The following is a 25,848-nucleotide window of genomic DNA, read 5'->3' as shown; positions in this document are numbered from 1 at the left end:
TCCCCCAAACTTGCAAATAGTCCAAGGCAGTGGGGGGAGAAGCCTGGCGTGTGCTGGGGCTGCCGCAATGTGGGGCTCCGTACAGAAGCTGAGAAAACACGGGATAGGGGTTGTCCCTACTGTCCAAAGGAAAAGTCACATGGTGGGGACATAGTCTTCAAGGCTTCCAAAAGGCTTCTTAGAGGTCACTAAAGCCCCAAACATGTACCTCCTGAACTCTGTGTGTACTCAGCTCTGGCCACTTCAGAAAAATAAACACCTCCCCGCAACACACGTGCCTCCCCACTGGGGAGACAGAGGGGCTGGAACTGGGTCTCCACTCATCACCCCAGACACAGGCCTCTAGGCCTCGGGCACAGGAACCAAATCCTCTCCCCAGTTCCCTTCGGACTTTTCATCCACTAAGTCCGGCCCTCTCATGCCATGGACAGGGATGGTTTCCACCTCAGGAATGGAGGCCTAAGCACCGGGCAGTCCCGGATGTTGGTGGGAGATGGAGAGAATGCGCCAGGAGGAGGGAGGTGGCCTGGGGGACGAGTGGGATCGATATTGGAACCCATTTCTCCTGTGTATCTCTAGTTCTCTTGCCTTTTTTGAAAACTTACCAGGAGCCCTTAGAAACTCACAGAGATAGAAGAACCCAGCCCAAGTGATAGAAAGGGGTGTGCACCTGGCGCCTCCAGGCTGTCTCCTCGCGTCTCTCTGTCCCTGAGGGCTCCTGCTCCATTCCTCCACTCTCGTTGCTGCCTTTTTCTCCCTGGTAGAGCCACTGCCAGGGACGCTCCACCTCTCCACCCTCTGACACCCGGGGAGAAGCGGGCCAAGCCCGGACCAGCTCGATTTCAACCTGAGGTTTGGAATTTCCAAGTCAGACACTTTTATGAACGGCCCAAGTGCTCCTGGCGGCTGGGGGCTGAGCACTCTCTCGTGGAGCCCCCACCTCCAGGGCGTGCTGCCAGAGCCCCCAGGGAGGAAGGCAGTTGTTGAGCAGGGGGAGTCAGAGAGGATGGGGAGAAGGGGGACAGGAGGAGGGGGAGGGGGAAGCAAACTGTTGAGGAGCAGGATTTTCTACAAATGGGAGGGTAATGCCCGTGCTGGTACAAGGTGAGCTAAGACAGGCTGAATAAAGACCCATTTCTTACATTCGTGTCCCAAACAGCAATATGGTCCCTGGGGTGGGCTGCACGATTCAGTGTGAATGCTGAGCAGCGCCTTCTCCCTCCTCTTTCTCTTAACGTAACCCACTGTCACCCTGAGGGACAAGCAAATGGCATCCAAGACTCTACTCTGGTGACTCCTATGCAGGGGGACAGCAGGCAGGGCTGGTTGATGGGCCCACAGCCACTAATCATCCAGCATTTACTGGGCACCCACCAGTAGCCAGACACTAAGCTACAAAGGTAGACAATAGACTCTAACCTTGAGCCCCTCCAGGCCAGACCTGGGACAGACCTGCAAATGGATCAAATGCAACCCAAGCAAGGTAGTGCAGGGTGTCTGCGGGAGCACCTCTGAGAGCACAGACGACGGAGGGGCTCACCGCCCAGGTGTCAGCGAGGTAATGCACGTGAGCCGCATCCTGGCGGGCAAGGAAAGTAGTGAAGGGAACAGCATCGCTGACGTGCGGAAGAGCATAAACAAGGGCACAGGGCTGTGGAAAGCCTCAGTGTGCAGGGACGGGCGAAGAGATCACTGAGGCAAGAAAGGAGGCGGCCTAGGCACCAAGTTAGGAGACAGGACAAGCAGGCTGGGCCCTGCAAGCTCAGGAGCGCGGGCTGGTCCCAAGACAATCAGTATGGCAGGAAGGAGAATATACATGAGGTTTTTAAGAAGTGGAAGATGACCAGTTTTGCATTCTGATCAGTTAACTCTGGTAACACTGTGAACAGATTGGTGAGGGGGTGGGGTGTGGGAGTCGACCTAAGTAGGGAACAGTCTGTATTCCAAGCAAGGACCTGAATAAAGGCGGGGGGGGGACCAACATGGAGGCACAGCCTAGGTGAAGACGACAGGTGACTGGACGCTGGGTAGATGGTGACACATTGAGGATACAGGTCGTAGAGCAGGCCGGGAGGAGCAGATAAAGAGTTAAGACAAGTTGGAGGGGCTTGGAGGACCTCCAGGTAAACATGTACAGTAGCCCACTCGGGCTGGAAGATTTCAGAATCTTCCTCTAATTTGGAGTTGAGCTTATGGGAAAGGATATTTAAGAATCATCCTCGCCCGGCCGGGCGTGGCTCAGCGGTTGAGCATCGACCTAGGATCCAGGTGATCAAGGTTCGATTCCCGGCCAGGGCACATGCCCGGGTTGCGGGCTGCAGCCGATCAATGACTCTCTCATCATTGATGTTTCTCTCTCTCTCTCCCTCTCCTTTCCTCTCTCTGAAATCAATAAAGATATATTAAAAAAAAAAAAAAAAGAATCATCCTTTTAAAAATCCCCACAAGTAAGAGACAGGGAAAGGAAAACCCAGTAAAATGCCCAGAAGAAACCTCTAATAGGAAGAAAACCAGGAATGTAGCAGTAAGAAGAACATAAAAGAAGTCAAGGCAATCTCTCTGCCCAAGTATAGAGATTGCCCATTAAAAAGAACAGAAAGGAGACACCTTTTATGAGGGTAAAAGCGAAACATAAAATACCCAGAGAGGCTGCAAAGTGCTTCATGCAAGAATAAAATATTTTTTAAACTCCTAATTGCATGCTGAAGAAAGCTGATCTGAAAACGAAAGTGTGTGTCTGAAGTCTGCTCAAGCATCTTGGATTGACAACCCAGATTAACAATGCCTTGTCTGGTACTATTAACACAAGCTTTTCAAGACGTGATAGACCCTCATTTGTATAAAATTTACTAATCAAAACATGTCCTATGTTGGTTATAGATTCATAGATATGTATCAGCTGTATAAAATCAAGCATTGGGATAAACACCAAATTAAAGGGAGTGCTTGCTTGTGAGACGGAGGAACATGAGAATGGGGTACACAGGTGACTACTACTGTACCTGAAATTACCTTTGTGAAAAAAATCTGAGAAAGATAACTATGAGCAATAGCTGAATGCTACTTAGTGTTTCTCTGGGTAGAGAATGAAGGGGTCAGTGTCAAGAGCAAAGAAAAGTAATATGGTAACAACAGCTTCAAATGCTTGAGAGAGCTCAAGTGCAATGACAGAAAACAGTGTTGGGTTTGGCAATTAGGTCACTAATGCCTTCATCGACAGGAATTTCAGTGAGTGGCTGGGAGTAGGGGCAGATTGGAAGCCGTAAAGTACTCTAATGGGTTGAGAAATTTATGAGATTTGAAGCAATGGAGACAACTCTTCCTCTTCCAACAATGAGCCTGCCTGCAAAGGGAGATAAGCCAGTAGCTTCAGGTGAAGCGAAGTAGAGGACAGGCATGGTGGCGGGGTGAGTGTTGTTGTTTTGTTGACTGGATGGAGAAATTTAAATCCAGTGGAGGGAGAAGGGAGAGGTGAAGGTGAGGGGAAAGGAGAGAAAATGATGCTAGAACAGTAACAAACACTCTGTCCCAGGCCCTGTACTAAGTAAGCACTTTACAATTTATTTAGTCCTCTATGGTAGATACTATTATCTCTTCTTACAGATGAAAAACTGAGGCACAGAGAGGTTGTATAACTTGCCCAAGGTCATACACCTAGGACGTGGCAGCCTGGTCTGAGTCAGGACATTCTACTGCAAGGGTGGGTCGGGGGGAATGGGTTCAGCATGTGGGTGCCAGAAGGGTCCGCTAGAGGCCAGGGGGTGCCTCCTTGGGTTGTTGGAAAGGCACTGTTGCGTACAGTTAGTCTTGGGGTGGAGGGGAAGACAGGTGAAGGGATTCTTAGAAGGCTAAGCTCTCAGCGGGTGAGCGCTTAGGGAGCGACAAATGGCTGGTTCTGAAAATAAGAAAAGCTCCTGAAGAACATACAAAAAGGCCACGACGCAAGCAGCCCAGTCACCTGGTGAGCCAGGCACGCACGGCTTGGGTAGCACCAGCCCCTGCAGGGTGCGTGGTTTCCTCTAGCGACCCCTGCAGTTCAGGAGCAAGATCAGAACAAGTGGAAGGTCAGACTTAGCCGGACGAAGCCTCTTGAGGAAGCCTGACCATAAAAACCCAGTCGGCAATGTACCAACTTAAGGTTGGCACACCGTGGGAGGTAGGGCACGGGGCACTCTGAGGTCTACAGATCAGCTTCCAGAAAGAAGAAGATATCTGAGTCAGAATAAAAAGTCTTAATAAAAAGATACCAAGAACATGGGGCACAGTAAGGGTCCCATGGAGGTAGGGCTGCTGTGTTCGAACTTGAGGGCTCCCTCTCCTTCCACAGAGCCTTCCCTGGCCTCCAGTCCAGCCTTACTGAGCCCTCTTTCCCAGAACTCCTCCAAGTCCTGGCACAGCCTTAGTTCCAACCTCTCTCTTCTCCAGTAACCTCCCATGTGTACGTCTTGCTTCTCCAGGGAAAGCCCTGAAAGAAACTTGGTCTCTCTGTCTCTCTCTCTTCCTTCCTCTCTCCTCCCCCCTCTTCCCATCCCTGTACCTCTATCTTGCAGTCTCTCGCCTCTCACAAATGCCAGCAAACAAGTCACAGGCAGGCATGCTCCACGGACATGGGCTGGAATGGTCCCAGGTGAGCCTGCATGGCCCCAGCGCAGCAGCTGAGGCAGAGTCTACACTGAGTCAAACAGGCTGGAAAGTAAGACACATACCAGATAGAGAATGTCTACCAGGCCGGCGCCAGCACCTGGCCTGGGGAAGGGGAGAATGCCGGGCATTTGGATCTGGCTCCCTTTACCTTTTAAATCAACTACATTTTTATTTCTGACTTTCAGGCCTGAGGAGGACGGCATGAGGGTGCTGGGCTTCGCCTGTGGAATACGCAGCTCCTGCGTCCACTTTGCTTGCACAGGAGCCTTCCCCAGAACACCCCCCGTGACCGGCACTCAGCAGAGCAGGGCAAAGTGGCTGGTGGGGAAAAGTGGCCCCTCACACCTCCAGGCCTGGGGGACACAGGGTCGAAGGCCACCTATCAGCGTGACCTGGCCTCACAAAACCTCCAGCTGACTTAAACAACAGAAGAAAATGTAAACCCTGGGGGAAGGCCTCTGAGGGTACGGATGTGGCCACGGGGGACGTCAGACCCACTGGCCTGGCCCATGACTCCCCAACACCCCATGCGGGAGATCAGCACCTGAGACCAGGAGCACCTGGTGCTGAGGGCTGGGGGCTGTGTGCACCCAGCCTGGCCGCTGAGCCACTGTCCCAGCAAAGGACAGCATACAACCAGGCATAACTTCCAGAAGTTTATTGGAAGTACAATACAGATTGATTAGGAGATGACAGACGGTGCGCACTGTATGTTACTCTCTGCGTGAACCGTCCTGGGGAACACTCATGACCACTGATGCCTGGTCTGGGTCACCATTCTCCGGCAGCAGAAACCAGAGATTGGGGGGAAATGGGGAGGGGTGGACAGATAACGGCACAGCTTTCCCGAGGGGCGTGGTGAGGTGCGGCTGCTACATGGTTAAACTCCCCCAAAGGAAATCAGGGACAACTGTTAAGAATAAAGGCTTCTGCCCTCCCTCTCAAAAGCACTTTCCTCTCTAGGTAGAGTGGAAAAGAGCCTAGAGGACAGCATGGGGCATGAACACCGCCTGGGGCATGACCCAGAGCGGGCCAAGGGGACGCACGCCCCCCTTGCCCTCGCTGCTCCGCCCCGCAGGTGGCCCGTCCCAGGCCCCCAGGTCAGCTGGCTCCCAGCTGGCTGCAGCTAACAGGAGGCACCTGCAGAAATCTGGAAGGCACAAGCCAGGGAGAAGCAGGCCATTTCTCCCCCCTCTGCCCGCGGGAGTGTTTCGGACAAGGACCGCGCCTCCTCGTGGCTGCAGCTCCCACCCGATCGATCGGCCCTCTGTGGTCCCGGGTTCCTCCCAGCGTCCCTGCGCCCCAGGCTCTAGTAACATGGCCTCGCCCGTGTCCCATCAGCCTGCAACTCATCTCTGGCTTGCTCCTCGCTCCCATTTGGCCTCTCAGCTTTCCTTGTTTCTGTGCTAAACAATTACCTGGATTAAAACCCCCATTTTAAACTTAGACTTGCTTCTTTTTTTCAGGCTGGATACTGACACAGAAACTGGGCTGTGGGCAAGATGGGCTTGTGAGGGGCCCCCTCTGTGACAGGAAATCGGGAGTTTGGGGGTGATGATGGAGAAGGAAAGGGAGGGTGGCTCGCAGAGCTTCTGGGATCTCACCCAGTGGAGCACAGACCAGGCTCAGCACGGCACCCACTGCGCATGTCGGCTGTAGGCCATGCGGACAGACTCGCTGCACAGCGGTGACGCACCACCCACACAATGGTGACGCCGCGGGACACCCTCTCAGCACCTAGTGCTCAGAACAGCAAAGGCCGACGTCAGAGGCTCCTCGGCGTCCCTCCGATTCCCTGGAGTGCTCGCTGGGGAGGGACTTTCCAGAGGCGGACTGAGAGCTTGAGACCTTAGTCAACATCCTGTCCGCAGGAGGGCAGGGCTGCAGAGCCAGCTCCAGCTTCCGGTGCAGGAAGAGCTTTCTTAGCACATGTGGCTCAAACCGAGCCGCGCCTGTCCCAGAGCTAAATTGGCAGCACTGGGGTGGGCCTCCCTGTTCTTCCTTCAGACCCAGCCTGGCCCCAGGCTCCACATCTCCTGGGCCTGGCAGCGAGGGCTCTCCCAAGGGGCAGAGAGAAGGACCCTGGCGGCGGACCGGGCAGCTAGCTGTTTCTCTCATCGGAGGCCCCATTCCACGTGGGTGAGGGGGGAGCTCTCCGCTGTCCCTGTGCAGCAGCGAGTCCAGGGCGGGGGCAGAGACAGCTCTCCCTCATCCCTCTCTGCTGAGCAGCGCACACCCCGGCATGTGATGTGAAGAGGCAGCTGCCCCCTCTCTGGGGCTTCTCTTGGGAGCCTGAGGGCAATGCCTGCCACCGCCACTGCTCACTGAGCTCCTCCGACACAGGCCCACCCGCGGGGCCCCAAGCCAAGGCCCAGAAGAGCTCCAAGAACTGGCAGTGGCGACATCGTCCCTGGGTCACCCCCGCAAAAGCCCAAGATGAGAACCAACTCCTCAGGAGGAAGCCGCCGTGACTGCAACCTGAGAGCGAAAGGCAGCTCGAGCTCTAAGCCTTGCCTCCGGCCAGCATACATCACATCCTCTCCGCGGGGTGGAACCCAGCCCTGAGGATCTGGGCATGGAGAGTCACGGTCATTCCAGTGACACCTCACTCTGCCTGGGGACTGGGGGGCGAGGGGCCAACTCAACTGCAGCCACTCTGTCCTGCAACCCCCTACTATCAGCTGCCGCCCCGTGCAGGCCCCAGGGACAGCTGGGAGGCCAGGCGCCAGCTGTCTCTCCTGGGACTGTGACCCGGTGCCCTGTAGCTTGTCCCTGCAAATGGAGGGCAGGGGAGTGCTCAGACTCCCATTTGCCGGGGAGCCAATGGGCACTAAGTTGTGGCCCCTGCAGCTGTGTGCACAGAGCCATGAAGCGCCAGCCTGTGAGGACTGGTGCTGAGCGCGGACAGGAGGAGCCCACGCCCGTGGAAGCCAGGTTGCAGGCAGGTCTCCCAGGCCCCGGGCACAGGTGCTCACAGAAATGTTTGGGGCCGGAAGGGCGGGGGCTCACGGTGTCTTATTCACAGACTCACCTGCAGACACAGCTCTCTCGCTTCACCTTCCTTGGTCAAATAGATTCCATCTGCTTAAACAGACCTGGGTGATCTGTAACTTGCTGAAGGAGCGGGCTGGCTGCCATTCCCCGTCGGCGGGGCTGGCCGTAAGGGACAGGACAGAACGCAGGCGGCTTGTCACAGTGACACACGCGCTTGGCTCGGTTTGAACACTGCTCCTGGGGGAGCTGTCTGGGACCAAGCAGAACCAAGCAGAGCACCCACCTCTCTCCAATGACAGAATACAGACAGTATGAAGAGTTCACAGGCTTCCCAAAGACGGCTCTCTTATCTTTTGTCAGGACCTCGGGTAATTCTGTACCTTGTAGGGTAGGGAAGGGGGTCAAATATACAATGCAGGAGGTAAAGAAGAAAATTACCCATTAACAAAAATAACTATGAAGCCGATTGAGAAAAAGCCAGTGACAGTAACATCAAGGACGGGAAATATTGCGAACTGCATAAACACTGGCAGATCTGCTAAGAAAATTCCAATCAGAAAGGTGCCAAGTCCCTCCTGTACACAGTCACACAGCTTACGGCGGAGCGGAGCTGGCGCATGCAGGACAGCGGCTCCGCGCTCTCGGCTGCCGGGCCCCAGGAGCCGGGCGCGGGGCACAGAGGAGGCCGTGGGGGGGGCTCCCCATCCCCTCCCTTCTCAGGCAGGTCTCAGGCAGGTCTCGCTGGGCCAGCGAGGGCTCTTAGAGGAAAGCGAGGTGACACGGATTCACACACGGAGGCTCGCTTTGGGGACGCGCACTGCCACAGGCTCTTCCCTGCCCCTGGAGCCTCCGATGGAGCGCACGCGGAGATCTCCCACGGGAACGCACTGCGCGGGGCCGCGGCCTTCCCGGCAGAGCCATGAGCACGAGCAGGACAGAGTAGCAAGTCTTGGATTATAGGATGAAACGGGGTAGCTCAGTCTGACCCGCAGCACGTGAGTTCTGGAAAAAGGAAGGAAGAGGGTCCAAGTTAAATGAGTTCCAACGGCGGAGGCAAAGTGAGAGGAGGGATGGAGTCAGCCCTCCCACCAACCTCACAGCCTTCGAGGAAAGGAGTCTGGGCATGAACTCAAATAAAAGCTCACAATGTAGTTCAAGGCTGGACCAAAGGAAACTTCAACCGAGGCCAAGAAAATATGTGGATAATACTGAAGTGTCTTAAAAACTGAGCTCTGGCCCGGCCGGGCGTGGCTCAGCGGTGGAGCGTCGACCTGGGATCCAGGCGATCGGGGTTCGATTCCCGGTCAGGGCACATGCCCAGGTTGCGGGCTCGATCAATGGCTCTCTCATCATTGATGTTTCTGTCTCTCTCTCTCCCTCTCCTTTCCTCTCTCTGAAATCAATAAAGATATTTTAAAAAAACAACACAACTGGGCTTTGGATGGGCAGCTTTAGTCACCCCTGGCAGGTGCTACAGCTCACCTGGCAAGTGCGTCCATGCTTATCAGACTGACGTCATGGACCTTCTGTGACCAGAGGCTAAGGGACAGGGAACACCACTGGCAGAGGAGGCACCACGGGATCTGAGGTAAGCATAGTTAATCATAACGATGTGGGCACTCAGATGCCAGTGACGCCGTTTCTCGTAGGAGGGGAACAAACCTAAACACCCTAGTGTCCCTCGTTCTCACCCCTCCACCTCCCCTAGAGACTTTCAACTCTCCTGCCCCAGAGCTGGGCACCCAAGACTCTCAGTAGAAATGAGTAAATGAAAAGCAGAACTGGATAAAAACCAATCATCACCATCTGGTACTGTAAGTGGGTTGTGAAACCTTTGGCTCGGTTATTAGGAAAATGTGGAGGAAGGAAGTGGGGTTGTTTGCTGAGATGGGATCAGGTGGTCCTGCCACGGTGGCACTCGGATGCTCTCTCACCATGCGGGCCACCTGCAAGAGCAGAGGACAAGGGACGCTCACCTTCACAGCCTCCCGCCCTCCTGAGGAAGGTCTGCAGGATGGAGCAGAGCTGCGCCTTCACTTCATGAGCCTTTCTAGAATAGGGGAGATATATGTACACAGCCTGGTATTTGACAGGGCTCAGCAAATATGTGTTCAATACAAACCCGGACTATTCAGTTTAGGACTCAGGCTAACCTTTGCTTTATTGAGCCGACTGTAGATCATATGACGGACTTATTTAACTTTCACCAGAACGTTGTCTGGCTGAGAAAGGTTAGGAACTTGCTCAAGGTCACACAGCGATTAAGTTGAGGAGTCAAGATCTGAACCCAGATCTTAATTCAGGTCAACTTTTCCCTGCTGCACCAAGCTGCCCCTTCTCCATCCAGCCAGTAAGGGCACACTGTCCTCTCTGGTGTATAAATTAAGGGTTACATACGTGTCATCATGTCTCAGATGACTCTTTTTTTTTAGGGGGGGCAGGCTTCTGTCATTCATTTGTTTGTCCAAACCACAATGGAATTAAGCCATCTGCCAGAAAAGCCACCTGTAATAAGTTTCCCAAGGGACTGGTCTGCCATGGTAAATTGTGCTTTTATCTATTTGTACTAAACTTACCTGCTCACTTCAAAAGCAACCCTCTCCCCACAGCAGCTCGGGACCTGGCACCCAGATTCAGACCTGCCTTCTCCACATTGGCCATGGTTTTACATCGAGATATGTCACCTCTCTGCAGTCCAGGCTAAAGAATCCCAGTGCTTATCACCTGCCCTGGTAAGGCTATCACTTCAGTCCCCACTGCTCAGAAGTTCCCCGGGCCCTCTGCATTTCCCTGAAGCCAGAGTGAGAGCCACACGCTGCAGACACAGAGGCCCCCAGCATGGAAGCGCTGGCAGAGGCCCCAGGGAAAGATCTACATGGATTCTCAGGTCTCGTTCCTGGCCAATGTAGCCCAAATCGTTTCCTGTTTTGTTTATGAATTGTCAAATGCATTAATCTACATTTGCTGCCTTTGTCTATATTAACCCTGATTCATAAGCACGCACTCTGTTTTTACAAAATAAATGGTCCCTATTGGTTTGACCGTTCACAAGCACTTGAAGTGCATGGACTTCAGCATTCTGCACTCTAACAAGCAATGCAGTGAAAGCAATCTTTTCTTAAGGCGTCCAGCTGCCACCTTCTCAGTTAATTTCCCTCCCTTCTGACACCCAGAGGAGAAACCACCATCGGAATCGGGGATGGTGGAAAGCAGATAAATAAATGAGAGATAACACATGGCACAAGAAAGCCAAATCTGAAGCTGGCAACACAAACAGTACGTTACTACAATCCTTCTGAGAGAAGCAAGTGGGAGCCCATAGAACTGAGGAGTTCTGCTGCTTATAATGGTGGGCTAATTTATGTTGGACTCACCCTCTAGTCAATAATGGTGATAAACTCTGGATAAGATATTAAAAAAACGACTGTTTGAAGGTACTGGAGAACAACCAAAATCAGGCAAAAATTGGAGCAGATATGACCCTTGGAAAAAAGTGAGAGTAGATGAGATCCATGCTTAACTGGTTTTTCCCTTGTGAGCACTTCCAAGCAGTACAAGAGGAATAAAGCTCAAGCAGAAAGCTGCAGCCTAATCGAGCTGAGGAATCAGACAGAACTCAGAGTTCAAGGCTGCCAATGCAACTGGGAACTGGAGGAGGAGATCCTGGGAAGGAGACACAAAAAGGGAAGCCCCTGAATCTACATACACAGTGCCCTCAAATCATTGGCTGATTTTTGAACTGAGCATGTACAGGTGAGACTCCAAGGAGCCCAGTAGAAAACATCCGCTGGAAGGCTAAAAAAGGCCCAGCAGCAACCTCAGCAGCAGCCCAGTGCTGGGAGGCAGAGTTTAGAATTCAAGTTCTGCGAAGTTAGAAGGGCTGGGCAAACAATTTCGTTTTTCTATTGAAATCTCATGGGACTAAGAGAAAAAACTGTTAATAGACCAGACCTAATAAAGCTTTACACCAGGCCTCCACATAATCGAGGTGATCTGCCAACTTAATTGCTTGCTAGAACAAACTCAACACTCTGCAGAAGAAAATAACAGAAACCAGAGTCCCCACAACGTTACATCCACACTGATAATTCATTAAAAATTATTAGACCTACCCTAGCTGGTCTGGCTCAGTGGCTAGAGTGTTGGCCCATGGACAGAAGGGTCCCAGGTTCTATTCCAGCCAAGGGCACGTACCTGGGTTGCAGGCTTGACCCCCAGCCCCGGTCAGGCGCATCCTCCCAGGAGGCAGCCAATCGAGGTCTCTCTCTCACATCGATGTTTCTCTCTCTCCCTCCCTCCCTTCCATGCTCTCTGAAAAGCAATGAAAAAAATATCTTTGGGTGAAGATTTGGAAAAAAAATTATTAGACCTGAAAAGCAGGAAACTGCAGCCCATAACAAATAAAAAAGTCACTGGAAGATGATTAATGGATGATTTAAATGTTAAAATTAGCAGATATGGACTTAAACTATTTACTATAAGTATGTTAAAGAATCTATCGAAAAATATGGGTGTCATGGGTGACAAGATGATGTATCTTAGGAGAAATATCAAAGAACTAAATGGAAATTCTAAAACTGAAAAATATAAAATCTGAAATAAACACTTTGTTGGATGGGATTAACAGCAGATTCAATACTACAAAAGAATCAGTGACCTTGAAGATAGATCTCTAAAAATTATTCAAACTGACAAGGGCACATACTAATGACTCCACTTAAATAAAATTCTAGAAAACGTAAACTAATCTGTGGTGACCAAAAGAAGATCAGTGGTCACCAGGGATGAGGTGCGGGAGATGGGAAGAGAGAATAGATTATAAAGGGGTGCAAGAAAATTTTTTAGGGTGATGGATAAGTTTATTGATTGTGGTGATAGTGTGTGTGTGTAAAGATTATATATATATATAACGTTAAACCTGTCAAATTGTATATTTTAAAATATGTGTAGTTTACTGAATGTCAATTCAGTAAATGCCTCAATAAAGCTCCTTTAAAAAGAAATGATAATAGAAAAGGGCTCTATTGGGCTTTTAAAAATCTGTGCTAGAACAACATGAATGAGTAATTCACAGCTTGGTGTTTTGGTATATTCTGGTAGGATGACGAATTAGCCACCTCTAGGACCATGCCTGGGTTCACTAATCTCGAAGTTTCTCCCAGAGAAAGCTTCTCTCCTGTCCCTGAGGGAAGTACTAGTGTGGGAGCCTGTAAGAGGCCCATACCTTGACCCTCTCAGTAGTGTGGGGGTCTTAGAAGAGTGACGGAGTCCGTGGTAGTTACTCAAGGGTTCTCAGCTCTGAGGGCCAGCTCTGGCCTCCGCGAAAAGTGTCTCAGTTTACCTACAAGGGTCGTTACAGGAAACCTTTAAACCAACCTATCTCTTTGTACTTCCATTCTCAGTGACATGTCGAAGGTGAACCTCTGAGAAAGAAAGTGGACCTCTGACTTGAAAGTTTAGGTCCCAGGGTTTGGGGCGGGGGGTAGGTATAGCTGCTTAGGAAAAGAAAGGGAAGAAACAGCAGAGGGAGGGGACTGGGTCCCTGAAAAACACTCTTCTTAGGAAGAGATTCAAGTCATCTATCAAAAGAACAGGCACAAACGTCTGAGCAAGCCACTGGGACATCCGTATTAGACGCCCAGGGAATTAAAGACCAACCCCCAAAACCAACTGTTTCAGGCATCTCCCTGAGCAGTCTCTTTAGGTCCCAGTGAAGAAGTGAGAAGTCTTCTGAATCTGCACAGTCCCCAGGGCAATGGAAATGGAAAGATTTGTCACAGTCTCGTTGATTCGGGTCCCCCACTGGGTTCATTTTGAGCTTCTCAACCTTGCTGTTGTCATTTTCCGTTTCCTGTTTTCCCTTCCAGATGACTGAGCACTCTTTAAGCTCAGAAAACATCTGAGTTATCGTCTATGCGTTTTCCCCCTCAACCAGATGTTTATTTTCATTAGCAACTACTTCCATGTCAATGAATATGAAAAATAATTAATGTAAAACTGAGGAGCAAGCTTGAAGGTGACTTTGTCAGATGCAGATTCCTAAAGAAGATGCCTGAGAAGGCTGTTTTCATGGTAGTCCGATGGCAGCTTCACTGCGTGCCCACAGGAGCCCTTCTGAGGCAGTCAGAGCAGGGCCGAGAATGAGTCCTGGGAAACAGGGCTGACCACACTGAGGGCATCTGAGGCCAGTCGGCAGAAAACTAGTCAAGATATTAGATATTGGACCTCCTGCACTGGTCCTCCGATTTCTTCTTGTTTCTCCCCAGTTTTCTTTCTCTGTATCTTTTTACTCTACTTTCTGGGAGGCTGTCTTCCTCTACACCCCCCCCCCCCCAGCTTCACAGTAGGAGAGACCCACTCACTGCCCTCAGACCATGCCCCAGCTCTCCTGAACTCTCTGGATACTTTGGCTACTCTGCTATAATCGCTTCACATTCAGGAAACCCTGTGGCCATAATGATCCAAAAAATACCAGGGGGAAACCTCTAAGGTACTCTCATGTATTTAACCAGGTTACATAACATTACACCTTGAGACAAGGAGACCAGGGGTCTAGGGGTACTCAGTGTTCTTCCTTAAACAATACTTCAGAAGATTCAAAAGTACTGTAATCTTTGGAAATGGCATAAAAATTTTGACAGAAGGCAGGCGAGGCCGAAGCATGCCTAGGAGTGCCATCAGCTGTTCCCAGCAGTCTATTTTTATTGGGATTTGTGAAGACAGCAGATGCAGTCCCTGAGCTCTCTCACTGGTACAATGGCCCTCACCACCGCCCATCTCCCAGGGTTGGGATGCAAACAGTTGGAACTGTTGAATCACTGATTTCAGAAACAAGTCATCAAAAGGACAGTCTTCACACCCCAGATCACAATATTGTACTTAGAGGCATCCATGTTAGCTACCCTCTCTACATGGAAGACTGAGAAATAATATTACTCAATGCAGGAAACAAGTAAGAAAAAAACTAGATTTACAGTGGACTCACATACCCCAGGGGAAATAAGCAGAAGAGAGCAGATTAAAAAGAAGTTTATTGTACAATTCATCAATTTCCTTGGCTCAGATGCCCTGACTGTCCCATGAAAATACCTCTGTTCTGAGCCTGTCGCTTTGGTTTTCCTGACGCACTGAGTAGTACCCCTGGGACCAAAGCTGTGTCATCTCAGAAAAGGCTTAAGGGTACCTGCAGTTGTTGCCCCCTTGGTCTACATCACTACACAGCACAATCGGTTCTCAAGGGTCCCCAGTGATGGAGACACAGTAGGTAGTCACCTCGTTCCTGCGCAGGGGAATGAAAGATCTGCTGATTGACCAAAACTCAAGCATCTGACAGTAGGGGGCCACCCAGGGCATCTTTTTAGACGGTCAGGAGAGGATGACAGACATCTGCACAGCTCGTCTGCCCCACTGCTCTCTGGGTTTTTCCTGACTCAGCCTTCACTCTAAAAAAGATTCCACTGTCTCAGGATCATGATGTCCCACCCCCTCTGCTGTGGGGTTTCTAATTACAGGGCCCTGCAGGAAGCTGAAGTGAGCTCTCTCTATAAACCTAATTTCCGGTCTTCAATAATCTAAATAACTTAATCAAGGGCAATTTCTCTTTATAGACACTGGGCCTTTCTAATGTGCAATCATTCGCCTTCAAGCAAACCCATGAGTCATTCTTTGAGAATCATACCCGTAGGTAAAAAATCAGTGTAGTTATAAGGAAAGAATTGACATTTTATTTATATACAATTCACATATGACTACAAAAACTTTGGTTGATATCTTAAAATTTTTCAAAATAAAACTTTAATAACAGCTCTTCTTTAAAGGAGGGGATGGAATCTTAACACTTAACAAACATCTAATACAAGTTAGAGTCAATGCTGGGAATAGCATGTCATTTAAACACAGTCCACCTTGAGGTGATTCTGTGAATTTTCTCTTTTTTCTTTCCTCTCTCTGGCACTAATACAGCTCCTATGCCCTAAGTTCGAGAAAAAGGGGGGAGTGGTATAATACGGCAGAGGAGTTCAGAGAGGCAGGAGAAGGTGAAGGCTTTCATTACACAGTGATGGCTCACACTTCACAACCTTAGCAAAGAAACACCCACCACACCCCTCTCTATATTTACAAACACACCCATCTCCTCCACACAAAATTAAGCACCTCCCAGGTACACGCTGCACTCAACACACCAACCTGGGTCCTTTCCTGGCCCCGGGGGGAAACGACACGGGACCTGAGGTTTCAGTCTCATCCCTGCTGCTTGCTGGCCATGTGACTTTGGCAAATCCCTTAACCTCCCTGAACTTTGTTCAGTTTTTACATTATTAAAATGCCAGTTCCAGATGGGTACTAGCCTTATCATAGTAATCACATCACAAGTTATTTAAATGTGTAATCACTCCTGTAACTAAAATTTTTTTTTTATTTAAATAACAAACAATAAAAAAATGCAAGTTATAACACCTAGCTCATAAAGTGTTTAGAAGATCAAGTCATATAAAGTAGGTGAAGAGCTTTCCATCATTATAACAACTCCACTCAGGCAACTAAATTCTGTGCTATTTGGAGGAAAAAACAGATCTGAAGAAACCAAGTGATTCATCCAAGGCCACACGGGAAATCATCAGAGATGTCGGCAGTTAATCCCATCCGACTGCAAACACGCGGGTGTCCGTGGCACAGCCTCCATGCCCCCCGCTGCCCTTTCTCTGGGCTCTCAGGCGCCGAGAGGCTCTCCAGTAAAGGCTCCTCATCCTGATCTCAGGGCCTTCCCTACTCACGGCCTCTAGGGGTTAACCAAGAAGGCCAAGTGTGGTGGGTACTTGCTTTGCTGGCAATAAAAAGGTCCCCAAAGCATCTGTAAATCTGAAAAGGAGGGACAGGACTTGGAAAGCACTGTGGCTGCATGTGGCTCACCACTGGACCAGCGGCCTGGGGGACCCTGAAGTGTAGGGGATGGATAAGGTACTAGGTAGGACTGTATTTTGAAACTTCACTCTTCCTACCATTACTGACCCCAAAATGGGGCTTCTTATGTACGCAGACTTTGTCTTCACCATCAGAGCGGAAGCCTGTGAGGGTGGTCACAGTCTGCGTGCGGCCCGGTGCCAGGGGCTGAGCCTGCAGGGCACAGAGCGCTGGCTCCCAGCCGCAGTCACACCAGGGCCTTTAACGGGCCAGAGCCAGGTGTAAGACAGTGAGTTTGGGGAAGACAATAAGAAGCTGTCCAACTTTTTTTTTTAACGTCAGGTAAAACCCTTTCTGCCAGCAGAAATCCAGACTCCACAACACCCAGAACCTCCACCTGAAGACAGAGGGTGAGCGAAGGAGGCAAGCCACAGAGAAGGGGACAGGAAGCCCTGAGGCTGAGACCTGAGGATTTCAGGACAATCAGGTTTTGTTTCCAGTTAAATTAGTTCTGTCCCTCAACATCCCCTTTGGTGTGTTCATCTGTCTGACTTACTGATAATTAAGTGGCAGTGTTAATTGACTTTATTACTGGATCACATAGAGCCTGGCTTTTCCATGAGTTTGTATCTATCAATTCCAGTTATGATAGTATCAACTATCCCATGAAAACTCACTATTAGCCTGACATTTGTTCTGGTATTTTGAGTTCACCTTGGAAATTCAGGTTAGTCATGATTCCATATCCCAAAGAAAAAAGAAACAGACCCATTATCCCAAGAAAAAGGTCCATTGGAAATACAAAAATAAGGACATTTTCCAAAATGTGTGTTTGTGCTATAGTCGTCTCTCAGCTCCATGTCCATCCATCTAAACTCACTTCCAGCCCGGCCGGGCATGGCTCAGTGGCTGAGCATCGACCTAGGGTCCAGGGGATCACAGTTCGATTCCCAGTCAGGGCACATGCCTGGGTTGCAGGCTCAGTCCCCAGTAGGGGGCTTACAGGAGGCAGTCGATCAATGACGACTCTCTCATCATTGATGTGTCTATCTCTCTTTCTCCTCCTTTCCTCTCTCTGAAATCAGTAAAGATATATTTAAAAAGAAATAAACTCACTTCTATTCAACTAACATTTATTGAGCATCTACTAAGTTCCAGGCCCTGTGCTAGGCAGTAGTGATGCTTGGGCTGGGACTCAGCAAGCTCATCCCTCCTTAGCCCTCAGGCTCCCCGTTACACCAGTAGGGGGTGCTAGAGGGAGCCCGCCAACTGAAGGACAGAGGAGACGGCTTTTTCCCGTTCCTGTCGGACCGCCCCAAGTAGCAGCAGAGGTCTGCTCCGGTTCCCAACTTTACTTCGCATCCCAGAGCCAGCCTCCTCACTCCTGAGGTGCCAGCACCAGCAGAACAGTGCGCTCTCGAGGGGTCTGGGTGCCAGCTCCCAGGGCCCTCCTTGAGCTTCCAGCTGTAATATCCCCAACCCTAGGGATGGAGGCTGCTTCCTGTGCACCAACCACCTCATGCTCCCCATTTCCTACTGTGTCCCCCAGTATCTCTCATATTGATTTCTTTTACTAGTTGTTAAAATAACTTATGTCGTTTCTATTTTGCTGACAAATACAGCACAGTTGAGAGCTACAACTTCATTTATAACAGTGGTTAAATCTGTCACACCCGAGGCGGAATCCCAATCCATTTATGTGGAAACTGTGGACACTTCAATTTACCTCTCTTGGTCTCCTTTTCTCAATCACTTTCACTTCGCTTATTCAATTAACATTTATTGAGCAACTACTACGTTCCAGGCACTGTGCTAGGCAGAACAGCTACGATGTTACGCAAAACAGTAAAATTCCCTGATGTCCTGGAGCCTCTGTCGTGTGAATCAAGCGAGACAGCACAGGCAAGGCACATGTCACCCACCTCCCTCTCTGTACCACGACAGGAGATCAAAGACAATGAATCTTAAAAAGTGTCTCAGCAGCTAGGTCTCTTCAGAAAATGAAACAAGTGTCTCTTCCTCAATAAGGCAGAAAATCTCAGTCAACTTAACACCAGGGATTCATCACATGCCCTGTCCATTCCTCCTGTTCAGAGCAGGGAAGCAGTGGCCTTGCAGCAGCCTTCATTCAGGAGGAAACGGGACGAACAGCCACAGAGAGGGAACACTACAAGGTAGCAGGGTTATTTTTAGAAACTCCAAGGAGACGGGAACCTGTGACAAGGAAAGAGCAACAGGAGCCGCAATGCAGGACTGGACCCAGAATGACCAGGACCGTGGGGCACGAGTGGAAAAGATACTTCTTCTCACCATAAAGGGAAAATAATGATATATATACCTATATATGTAAATATGTATGTATATCCATTTGATACACATATTTCAAATGAACCAGAACTTACTTTTTGCTTTCTGCAGTAGGACTATAAACCTACAGAGGCCAGGGAAGTGACGAGATGGAAAAGAGAGATTCCTGATTCCACTTAAGCCTGAACACCAAGGCCCCAGGCTGTGGGCAAGGAAAAGCTGGAAAGAAATCCAATCTCCACGTTCTGACACAATTGTTCCTCGGTGTTCTGTTGTCTAAACACTAGGCACACTGCGGGGAGGAGGGCCAATGTTCTCCTTAGCAAGGAAGTTATTTCATAAGATTACTGTGCAGCTAAATTCTTGAGAGCCATATCCACAACAAACTGATAAACCTATAAATGCAAACTAAACTCCTCCCCCTCAAATGGTTATTCATTTTGACATCACTATGACCACCCAAAGTCATGCTGGAAAAAAAGAACACCATCGAAAATTATTACTAGAAGGTCTATTTCACATCCTTGCTCTAGGGTCACATTATAAATAATTTACTGTCGCTGAAGGAATTTAGAGTTCCATAGATGTGAGAAGCCTGGGAAGGGTTTTATTCATAAATAAATGCCAACATTTAAACAATCAAGACAGTTTCAAACTCCGGGACTATTGAGATGAACAATATATATTGCCTGAATGATTTACGGTTCCACTAGGAACATAATTCAATTCCACCTGAAGTCATTATATGGCCAAGCCCCAGAGAAGCACTTTGGATAGGAGGTGATAGTTCTGTTTTTCCATTAGAAACAAATGATTATTTCTGTATTTAGGACATCACCCAGGCAATTCCTTTTGTGACGTATAGCACTCTTGAGCAATTAAAAAAAAATTATAAGATGAAAGAAGTAGGGGACAAATGTCAAATTCAAAACAACCCACGAAGGCTAAAGAATCCCTAGAGAGCACTGCTGTCTCAGGCAGAAGGCGAAATCATCCCTTCTGCTCAAGGAAATAGAAATGAGCAGTGAGTGTGCATCAGAGCAAGAAGATTATTACCCAAGAGGCAACCTGCTAGATACACACCTCATCTCCAAACAGGCCGCCCAGGAGGAAGCGGGAGCGAAACGTCCCTCCTGAAGAGGTGGAGAAATATCACCCGGCCAAGGTGGTCACTGTGGCACACGGCCGCCTTCTTCCCTTTCATTCTCCTCACCACACACTCAGTTCGAGCAGGGAGCAGAACCCATGTGTTACACGTTCTTAGACGTGGCAGACGAGGCCTGGAACTGGCAGGGGAGAGGGGCCTGGCCTATCAGAACAGCGCCTGCATTCCTGGGCTTACATACCATCCAGGCCATTGTGATGACTGTAGTTTCTTTTCCCCAAAATGCTCAGAGACGCGTGATTCGGGGTGGTCAGCATCCGCTTGGTAGCTGGGGTTTGCAGACTTGGCGTAGATCGAATTACACTAGGTTTCTTCGAAGGATGGATCTCTGACAAGGGGAAAAAAGGTGTCTCAACTCAGAACACGGTATTAAAAACCTCTGTGTGAACTTCACTGGCTAACAGGCACACATCTTGTCTCTTAATGAGCTGAGAGTCAGTTCCTTATGAGCCAGCCTGTTTTCCCAAGGACTTGCATAATTAATCAGCTTCAAATGCTGTTACCATGACTCCTTTCCTTACCAAAGTGCGCTGGCTTTTCCCTGCTAGCTGGAGCTCTGAGCTTCAGGTTGTCAGTACAAGCAAAAAAAAACCAACACTATAGAAGGTCACTTAAATACAAGCTTGACTAAGGGAATAATAAGGCATCTGACTCTTCAAGGTATTAGCAATCTAAAAGTTATCTGGAGAGGGGGCCTCAGAGAAAACCACCTGTGTTCTCTCCAACCAGAACTTAGCATATCTGGTGCATGAGAGATTTCTGAAAAACAGGGTTCCTCCTCTGCCTCTGCGGCCAGGGTCCAGAACCAGGGCCGGTCACTCCCGCCCAGAACACTCTGATAGACATGAAATCTGACACCAAACTCCGAACACTAGCGTCAAGAAGCAGGAGAAGAAACGCTCCCACGGAGGATACACCACAATCCTGTAATACGCACATGGTATTTGTGTGTTTGAGTACGTTGTTGTCAGGCACATAGCCCAGAGCCACTCGCTTTTCGGACAGAGGACACAGACAGAAGTTGCAATACTGTAGGAACTGGAATTTAAGGACCTCGGTCTATTACTGAGGCTGGGCAACCTCGTCTCCAAAGCTAAACCTGCTCACTGATTCTGAGTCAACCCCCGGCGTGCCAACCATGCACAAGCCACTCTGTCTGCTTAAGTGAGAGCCAGGATAACAGCCTCATTTACTGAAATTTAGGAAGAGCCGTTAGCATTGCTGGAATTTCTACATCTTGTCCTGGTCAAAATCCTACACTTGCCAAAATTTAGAAATGGATCAAGTAAGTACTAACCAAAATATAGTGATTTTTTTATTCCCAATATGGCACTGAAGGTCTGTTAATCTCATTTTTAATTGCAACCTCCACCTTTATGCTCTATCCAGACCAAACAACCTGAATTCCCTAACCTTTTCAGGTCCTTGACTCACTGAAACCTTTATCTGGTTTTCTTGGCCTCATAAAGGAAAAAATATTATTTTCCTGTTTTTCAAATCCTGTATCTCTTTCAAGGCTGAGATCAAATATTACTTTCTTCACTTAGGTGCCCTAACACTCATCAGAAATAACTCTCCTTCCTCCAAGTGCCCAATGCATATTACCTGTAAGTCCTTTATAGAATCTTTAACTGTCTAACCTGTGTGCCTTCTCCACTGGACTTAAGATTTTTGAGGGCAAGGCCTGACTCATCTTGGTGTTCCCTAAACCACTTAGTATAGCGTCTTGTACATAGTAAACAGAAATATATTATGTGGAGATGTGGTTCAGCTAGGACAGCCCAGTTTTGAGCATATCGGGTAGGGACCGAGACCAGTTTGCCTGCGGGAGGAATACAGTTACCTGGGGAGAGGCCGACTAACGTGCAATGCTATATTCTGTTTTTTATGATCAGAAACTTTCCCTTGCAGGTGGGAAGGGGTTTCTAGGATTAGGTCCTACAAGGAAAGACAGACAGCAAACTTCAAGGATGTAACCACCATGACCTAGGTCCATGCCTATGATAACCAGGCGATGTTTTCAGGGGCAACTCTTTAGCTCCCGAGGAAGAAATAAGGTGTCAGCCTAACCTCAAAGAGGGAGTGGTGCGCTTCTGCCTCCTAGCAGGCTCTGATGAGGACCAGGTAATACACCAGGCTCAAGGCTACGCTTTGATTTTTAAAAGACTGGCTGTCTGAAGTTTGAACACTTTGTAACTATAAATTCTGACAGCAATAAGGCTCAGTGCAACTCTGACTACATATTTCACTTTTACTGAGAAAATGAAAAGGCAAGAATATCATAAGTACACAAAAATATGCCAGTATAGCTTCTAGGTATAATAGGAACCATTATTTTGTAAATTACCTTAAAACTTTGCGCAAAGAAAAAAAGGTCATCACCCAGTAATTTTTTTAATCTATTGTTAATTGTTATATTTCAACATGTAAATGGAACCATCATCTTTGGCAATTTTCAGAAAGCAATGCAAATGCTCCTCTTTCAAAGTAACCTCAACTGGCACATCAAAACTATAAATATTTTTTGAAACATAGGTTACAAATCAGTTTTATCTTTTTTTAAAAAGCAATCCTTTTCTATTTAAGGGAAGAGGTGAAGTGGGTTAGAAGAACCGAACAATATTAAGACTATTCATTCTCTAATAATTTAATGGCTCTTATTTTCATTTTTTGCTTAATCTGTATTTATATACATAAATATATATTACATTTTTATTCAATGATTTTGGGAAAAGTAAACATACCCATAATTTTGTGTGTCGCGTGTACTTTGGCAATAAAAAAGGTTTCTAAAACAAAACAGACTATACATAGGAAGGTACCCAATCTCAGCTACTTGCAAGGTTTTAACTTAGATGAAGTATGTCAATTTAGAGTAGCCAAATATTTGGAAGACACAGAAACTGTTGAGTTTGCCCTCTATTAGGAAATACCCACCTAAATACCCAATGATGCAAGCCAAAGGCTTCCTGGTGCTTTTGCTTTTCAGTGGACTCCCGGAGAGCTCGGCGTGTCTGTCTGCATCTGAGGAGAGAAAGACAAGGAGACGGCCCATGAGGCTGATTTCTGGTCCCGCCCCACGCGCCACAGCAGCAGCAGGCGCAGCGGAAAGCAGTGCAAAGTGTCCACCAGGTCCGTGGATTTCCTTCCCCGGGTCAGAAAACCTGAGGTCCTGGCTGCCAGTGCCTGAGGAGGGGTCTACCTGGGAAACACTCACTTCAAAGCCCCTGTGGGCGCGGCTGGGCCCGGCTCACGCACGTGTTCTGTGCGCGCCCTTAAAAGCAGCCGCAATGTGCTTCCTTTCTAGCTGTGGCTTTCCTTAAAGTGGAAATTTTTCCGTGAAATACGAGGCTGAATCGATCCTAATGCAAGATTAATCTGGCATGGAAGACAAAAGTGACAGCTGTCACAGGTCGCTGACCCTCGTGGCACCCCGACCCGACGCTGTGGCTCCCCACTGAGGGACACAGCTGGCTTGGGGAAACGCCACTCCATCCAACGACAGCCTTACAGGGGGAAATGAGTCGTTTGGTTTTACCGCTGGTTTCTATCCTTCATATCCCACCATGACGACATGAGTGCTGAGATTTAAAAGGTCACCTGTATGCAGAGCATTTCACCCAACAGTCAGAATCGGTAAGATACTGTGGGATGGATATTAGTTGATAAGGGTTCACATCACACTCCTCAGACCCCACCATAGAGGTTTCAGACAGAAAAAATAAAGCATACAACACGGACACCCTCTGCATTTCAATGAGCTGTCATCAGGCAGGAGGCTAGGAGTGGAACGGGGCTGCCTCTCATACCAGAGTTGTTCTAAAAATAAGAGTTTGAAGGCACAAAAACGTGTATTGAAGTTGTTTAGATTTGCAGATATTGTCATAAAGCTTGACAGAGTGGCTTCAGCAGGTATGATTCTACTGCTCTGGTAATATACCTTTTCCCCACCTTCAAATATTGGACAAAAATGTCCTACAGGCTGATTCAACTAGAGAATTTGCTCTTTCGCAGACCAAGACCACATTTCCAGGCATACATACAAAAATGTCCTTTGATGTCCATAGGAATGCTCTGCACTATTAAAATGTACAATTCTATCTGGAACCTCAAATAATTTAAAGTTAAAAATTAACTTTTTCATAAGCTCTAGCCCTCTTTTTCACTAAAGAAACTCTATTCTAATAACAATAAACAGAAAAAAATGGGAAAACTGCATTTTAAAAAATATTAAAATAGGCAAAGTACATACTATAGAGATTCTCAAATAATAGGAATCTGAGTATATATCCCAAACACTGCCTAATTATGATGAAACCAGTGACAACTATAATGATTCCATTTCTTTTCCTCCTATTCAGCTGATTTCCTTTGGGGGGGAAATTACTAAGCTTTGAAGCTTTTCACCTTTTGTTGAGTAATGAAGATACAAGTGGAAATATAATATTCATATTTTGGAAGCGTAATCTAAATAAACATTAAAAAGCAGCGCAAATCCTGCAAGGATCAAACACCTGTCAAATCAACGTAAGTTAATACTAAATAATAATTCCTTCCTAATATTGTTAATTCATCTGAAATTCAAGTTCTATTTGGGATAACAAGAGAAAAATTCCTCCTTTCTAGTAATAAATACAGCTGGAATGAATCATCATGGTTATTTCCTCAATATACCGGACAAAGACAATCACTATAATTACCAGTAATTAGATTAACACTGCTCTTTATTCCAGTCTATAAGGCCCAAAGGAAAACTGCTCATGTGGCTGCAATTGGTGGACTCCCATATAACCATCACCTTGACAGGAATCAATAGATCCATTAAAAGGGTCACTAACACAATACCCAAAGATATTTCACTTTAATGTTTTTAATTCCTCATTAAATTAGTTGGAGAAATTATGTGTTACAAGTGACAATTTACAGAGCACCTGAGTGGGGGACCAAAGCTCTTTGGAAGGATCCATATTTCACTAATCCCACACGAATTATCAGTCTCAACTATAAAGAAATTGGGATGAAAGGTGCTAAGACTACCTAGTAAAGGTTTAACATAAAAATTGCAGCCATTCAGTGATATACAAATGGGAAAAAAATACATTCCGCCCTGAGGGAATGATCATAAACATAGGATTATCAGGTCCGCACTCGAGTTGGTGAGAGAATCTTGGTGTGTACACCAGACCAGCCAGTGGTGCCACTGTAGGTCAGTCCTCACTCCCAAATCGTTCACTCAGCTATTCAACAGAGATCATCATCAGCGTGTAGTAAAAGTGCACAACGAAAACAATCTGAGAAATGTCCAAAGAACCCAGAAGGAATCGGAATCTGCCCAGAGAGGGAGGACACCTGCGTCTCACTCACGTTACTTGACTGAACACAAGGCACACTTTTTTGGCTTCCAAGAGGATGATCTACGTCTCTCTGAGGTAAACCTGGAAAAACAGTTACTTTTACTGTAACTCATGACCATTTTTTAAAACTGCTCTGGAAATATTAGTAGGATAAGTGAAACATAAAAACTGCAAAAAGTAAACACTGAGTTAAAATTCATAAAAACATCTCACATGGGCTTTCAAGACTGCTGTCAAAATAAAACCATCCATGGAATCTTCTTTTAGGAATTGTAGAGGCGTTTCTAAACAGGACACCAAGCCTAGGTGCCATTTTTTTTAAAAAAAAGATAAATCCAACTACATTTTAAAAAATCTGTTTAGCAAATACATCATAAATAAAGTCAAAGACGAAATGGAAAATATCTGCATCACACATCATAAAGAGCTAATTTGCTTAAAATAGAAAAAGTTCCCACAAGTCACTGAGACTTTTAGGGGTAG

General features: G+C 47.8%; 1 protein-coding gene across 6 annotated transcripts in view; it reads right to left on the bottom strand.

The window, feature by feature from the left end:
- Positions 1–5,288: 5,288 nt before the first annotated feature.
- Positions 5,289–25,848, bottom strand: part of MTA3 (metastasis associated 1 family member 3) — a 134,966-nt gene continuing 114,406 nt past the window's right edge. For 3 of the 6 annotated variants that reach the window (XM_081155870.1, XM_081155867.1, XM_081155868.1), the window contains exons 15-17: positions 22,949–23,035; positions 20,193–20,339; positions 7,951–8,640 (exon numbers count right to left, since the gene is read on the bottom strand). In XM_081155870.1, coding sequence (XP_081011996.1) covers positions 8,615–8,640; positions 20,193–20,339; positions 22,949–23,035 — 260 coding nt within the window. In that variant the 3' untranslated portion in view covers positions 7,951–8,614. Of the gene's footprint in view, positions 8,641–9,614; positions 9,689–20,192; positions 20,340–22,948; positions 23,036–25,848 lie in introns of all 6 variants that reach the window. The other 3 variants (XR_014000099.1, XR_014000101.1, XR_014000100.1) reach the window with 2 other exon arrangements.

The sequence above is a fragment of the Miniopterus schreibersii genome (genome assembly GCF_964146895.1).
Source record: "Miniopterus schreibersii genome assembly, chromosome: 13".
Lineage (NCBI taxonomy): Eukaryota > Metazoa > Chordata > Mammalia > Chiroptera > Miniopteridae > Miniopterus > Miniopterus schreibersii.
The sequence above is the reverse complement of the archived record's forward strand: the minus strand, read 5'-3'. Positions and strand labels throughout refer to the sequence as shown.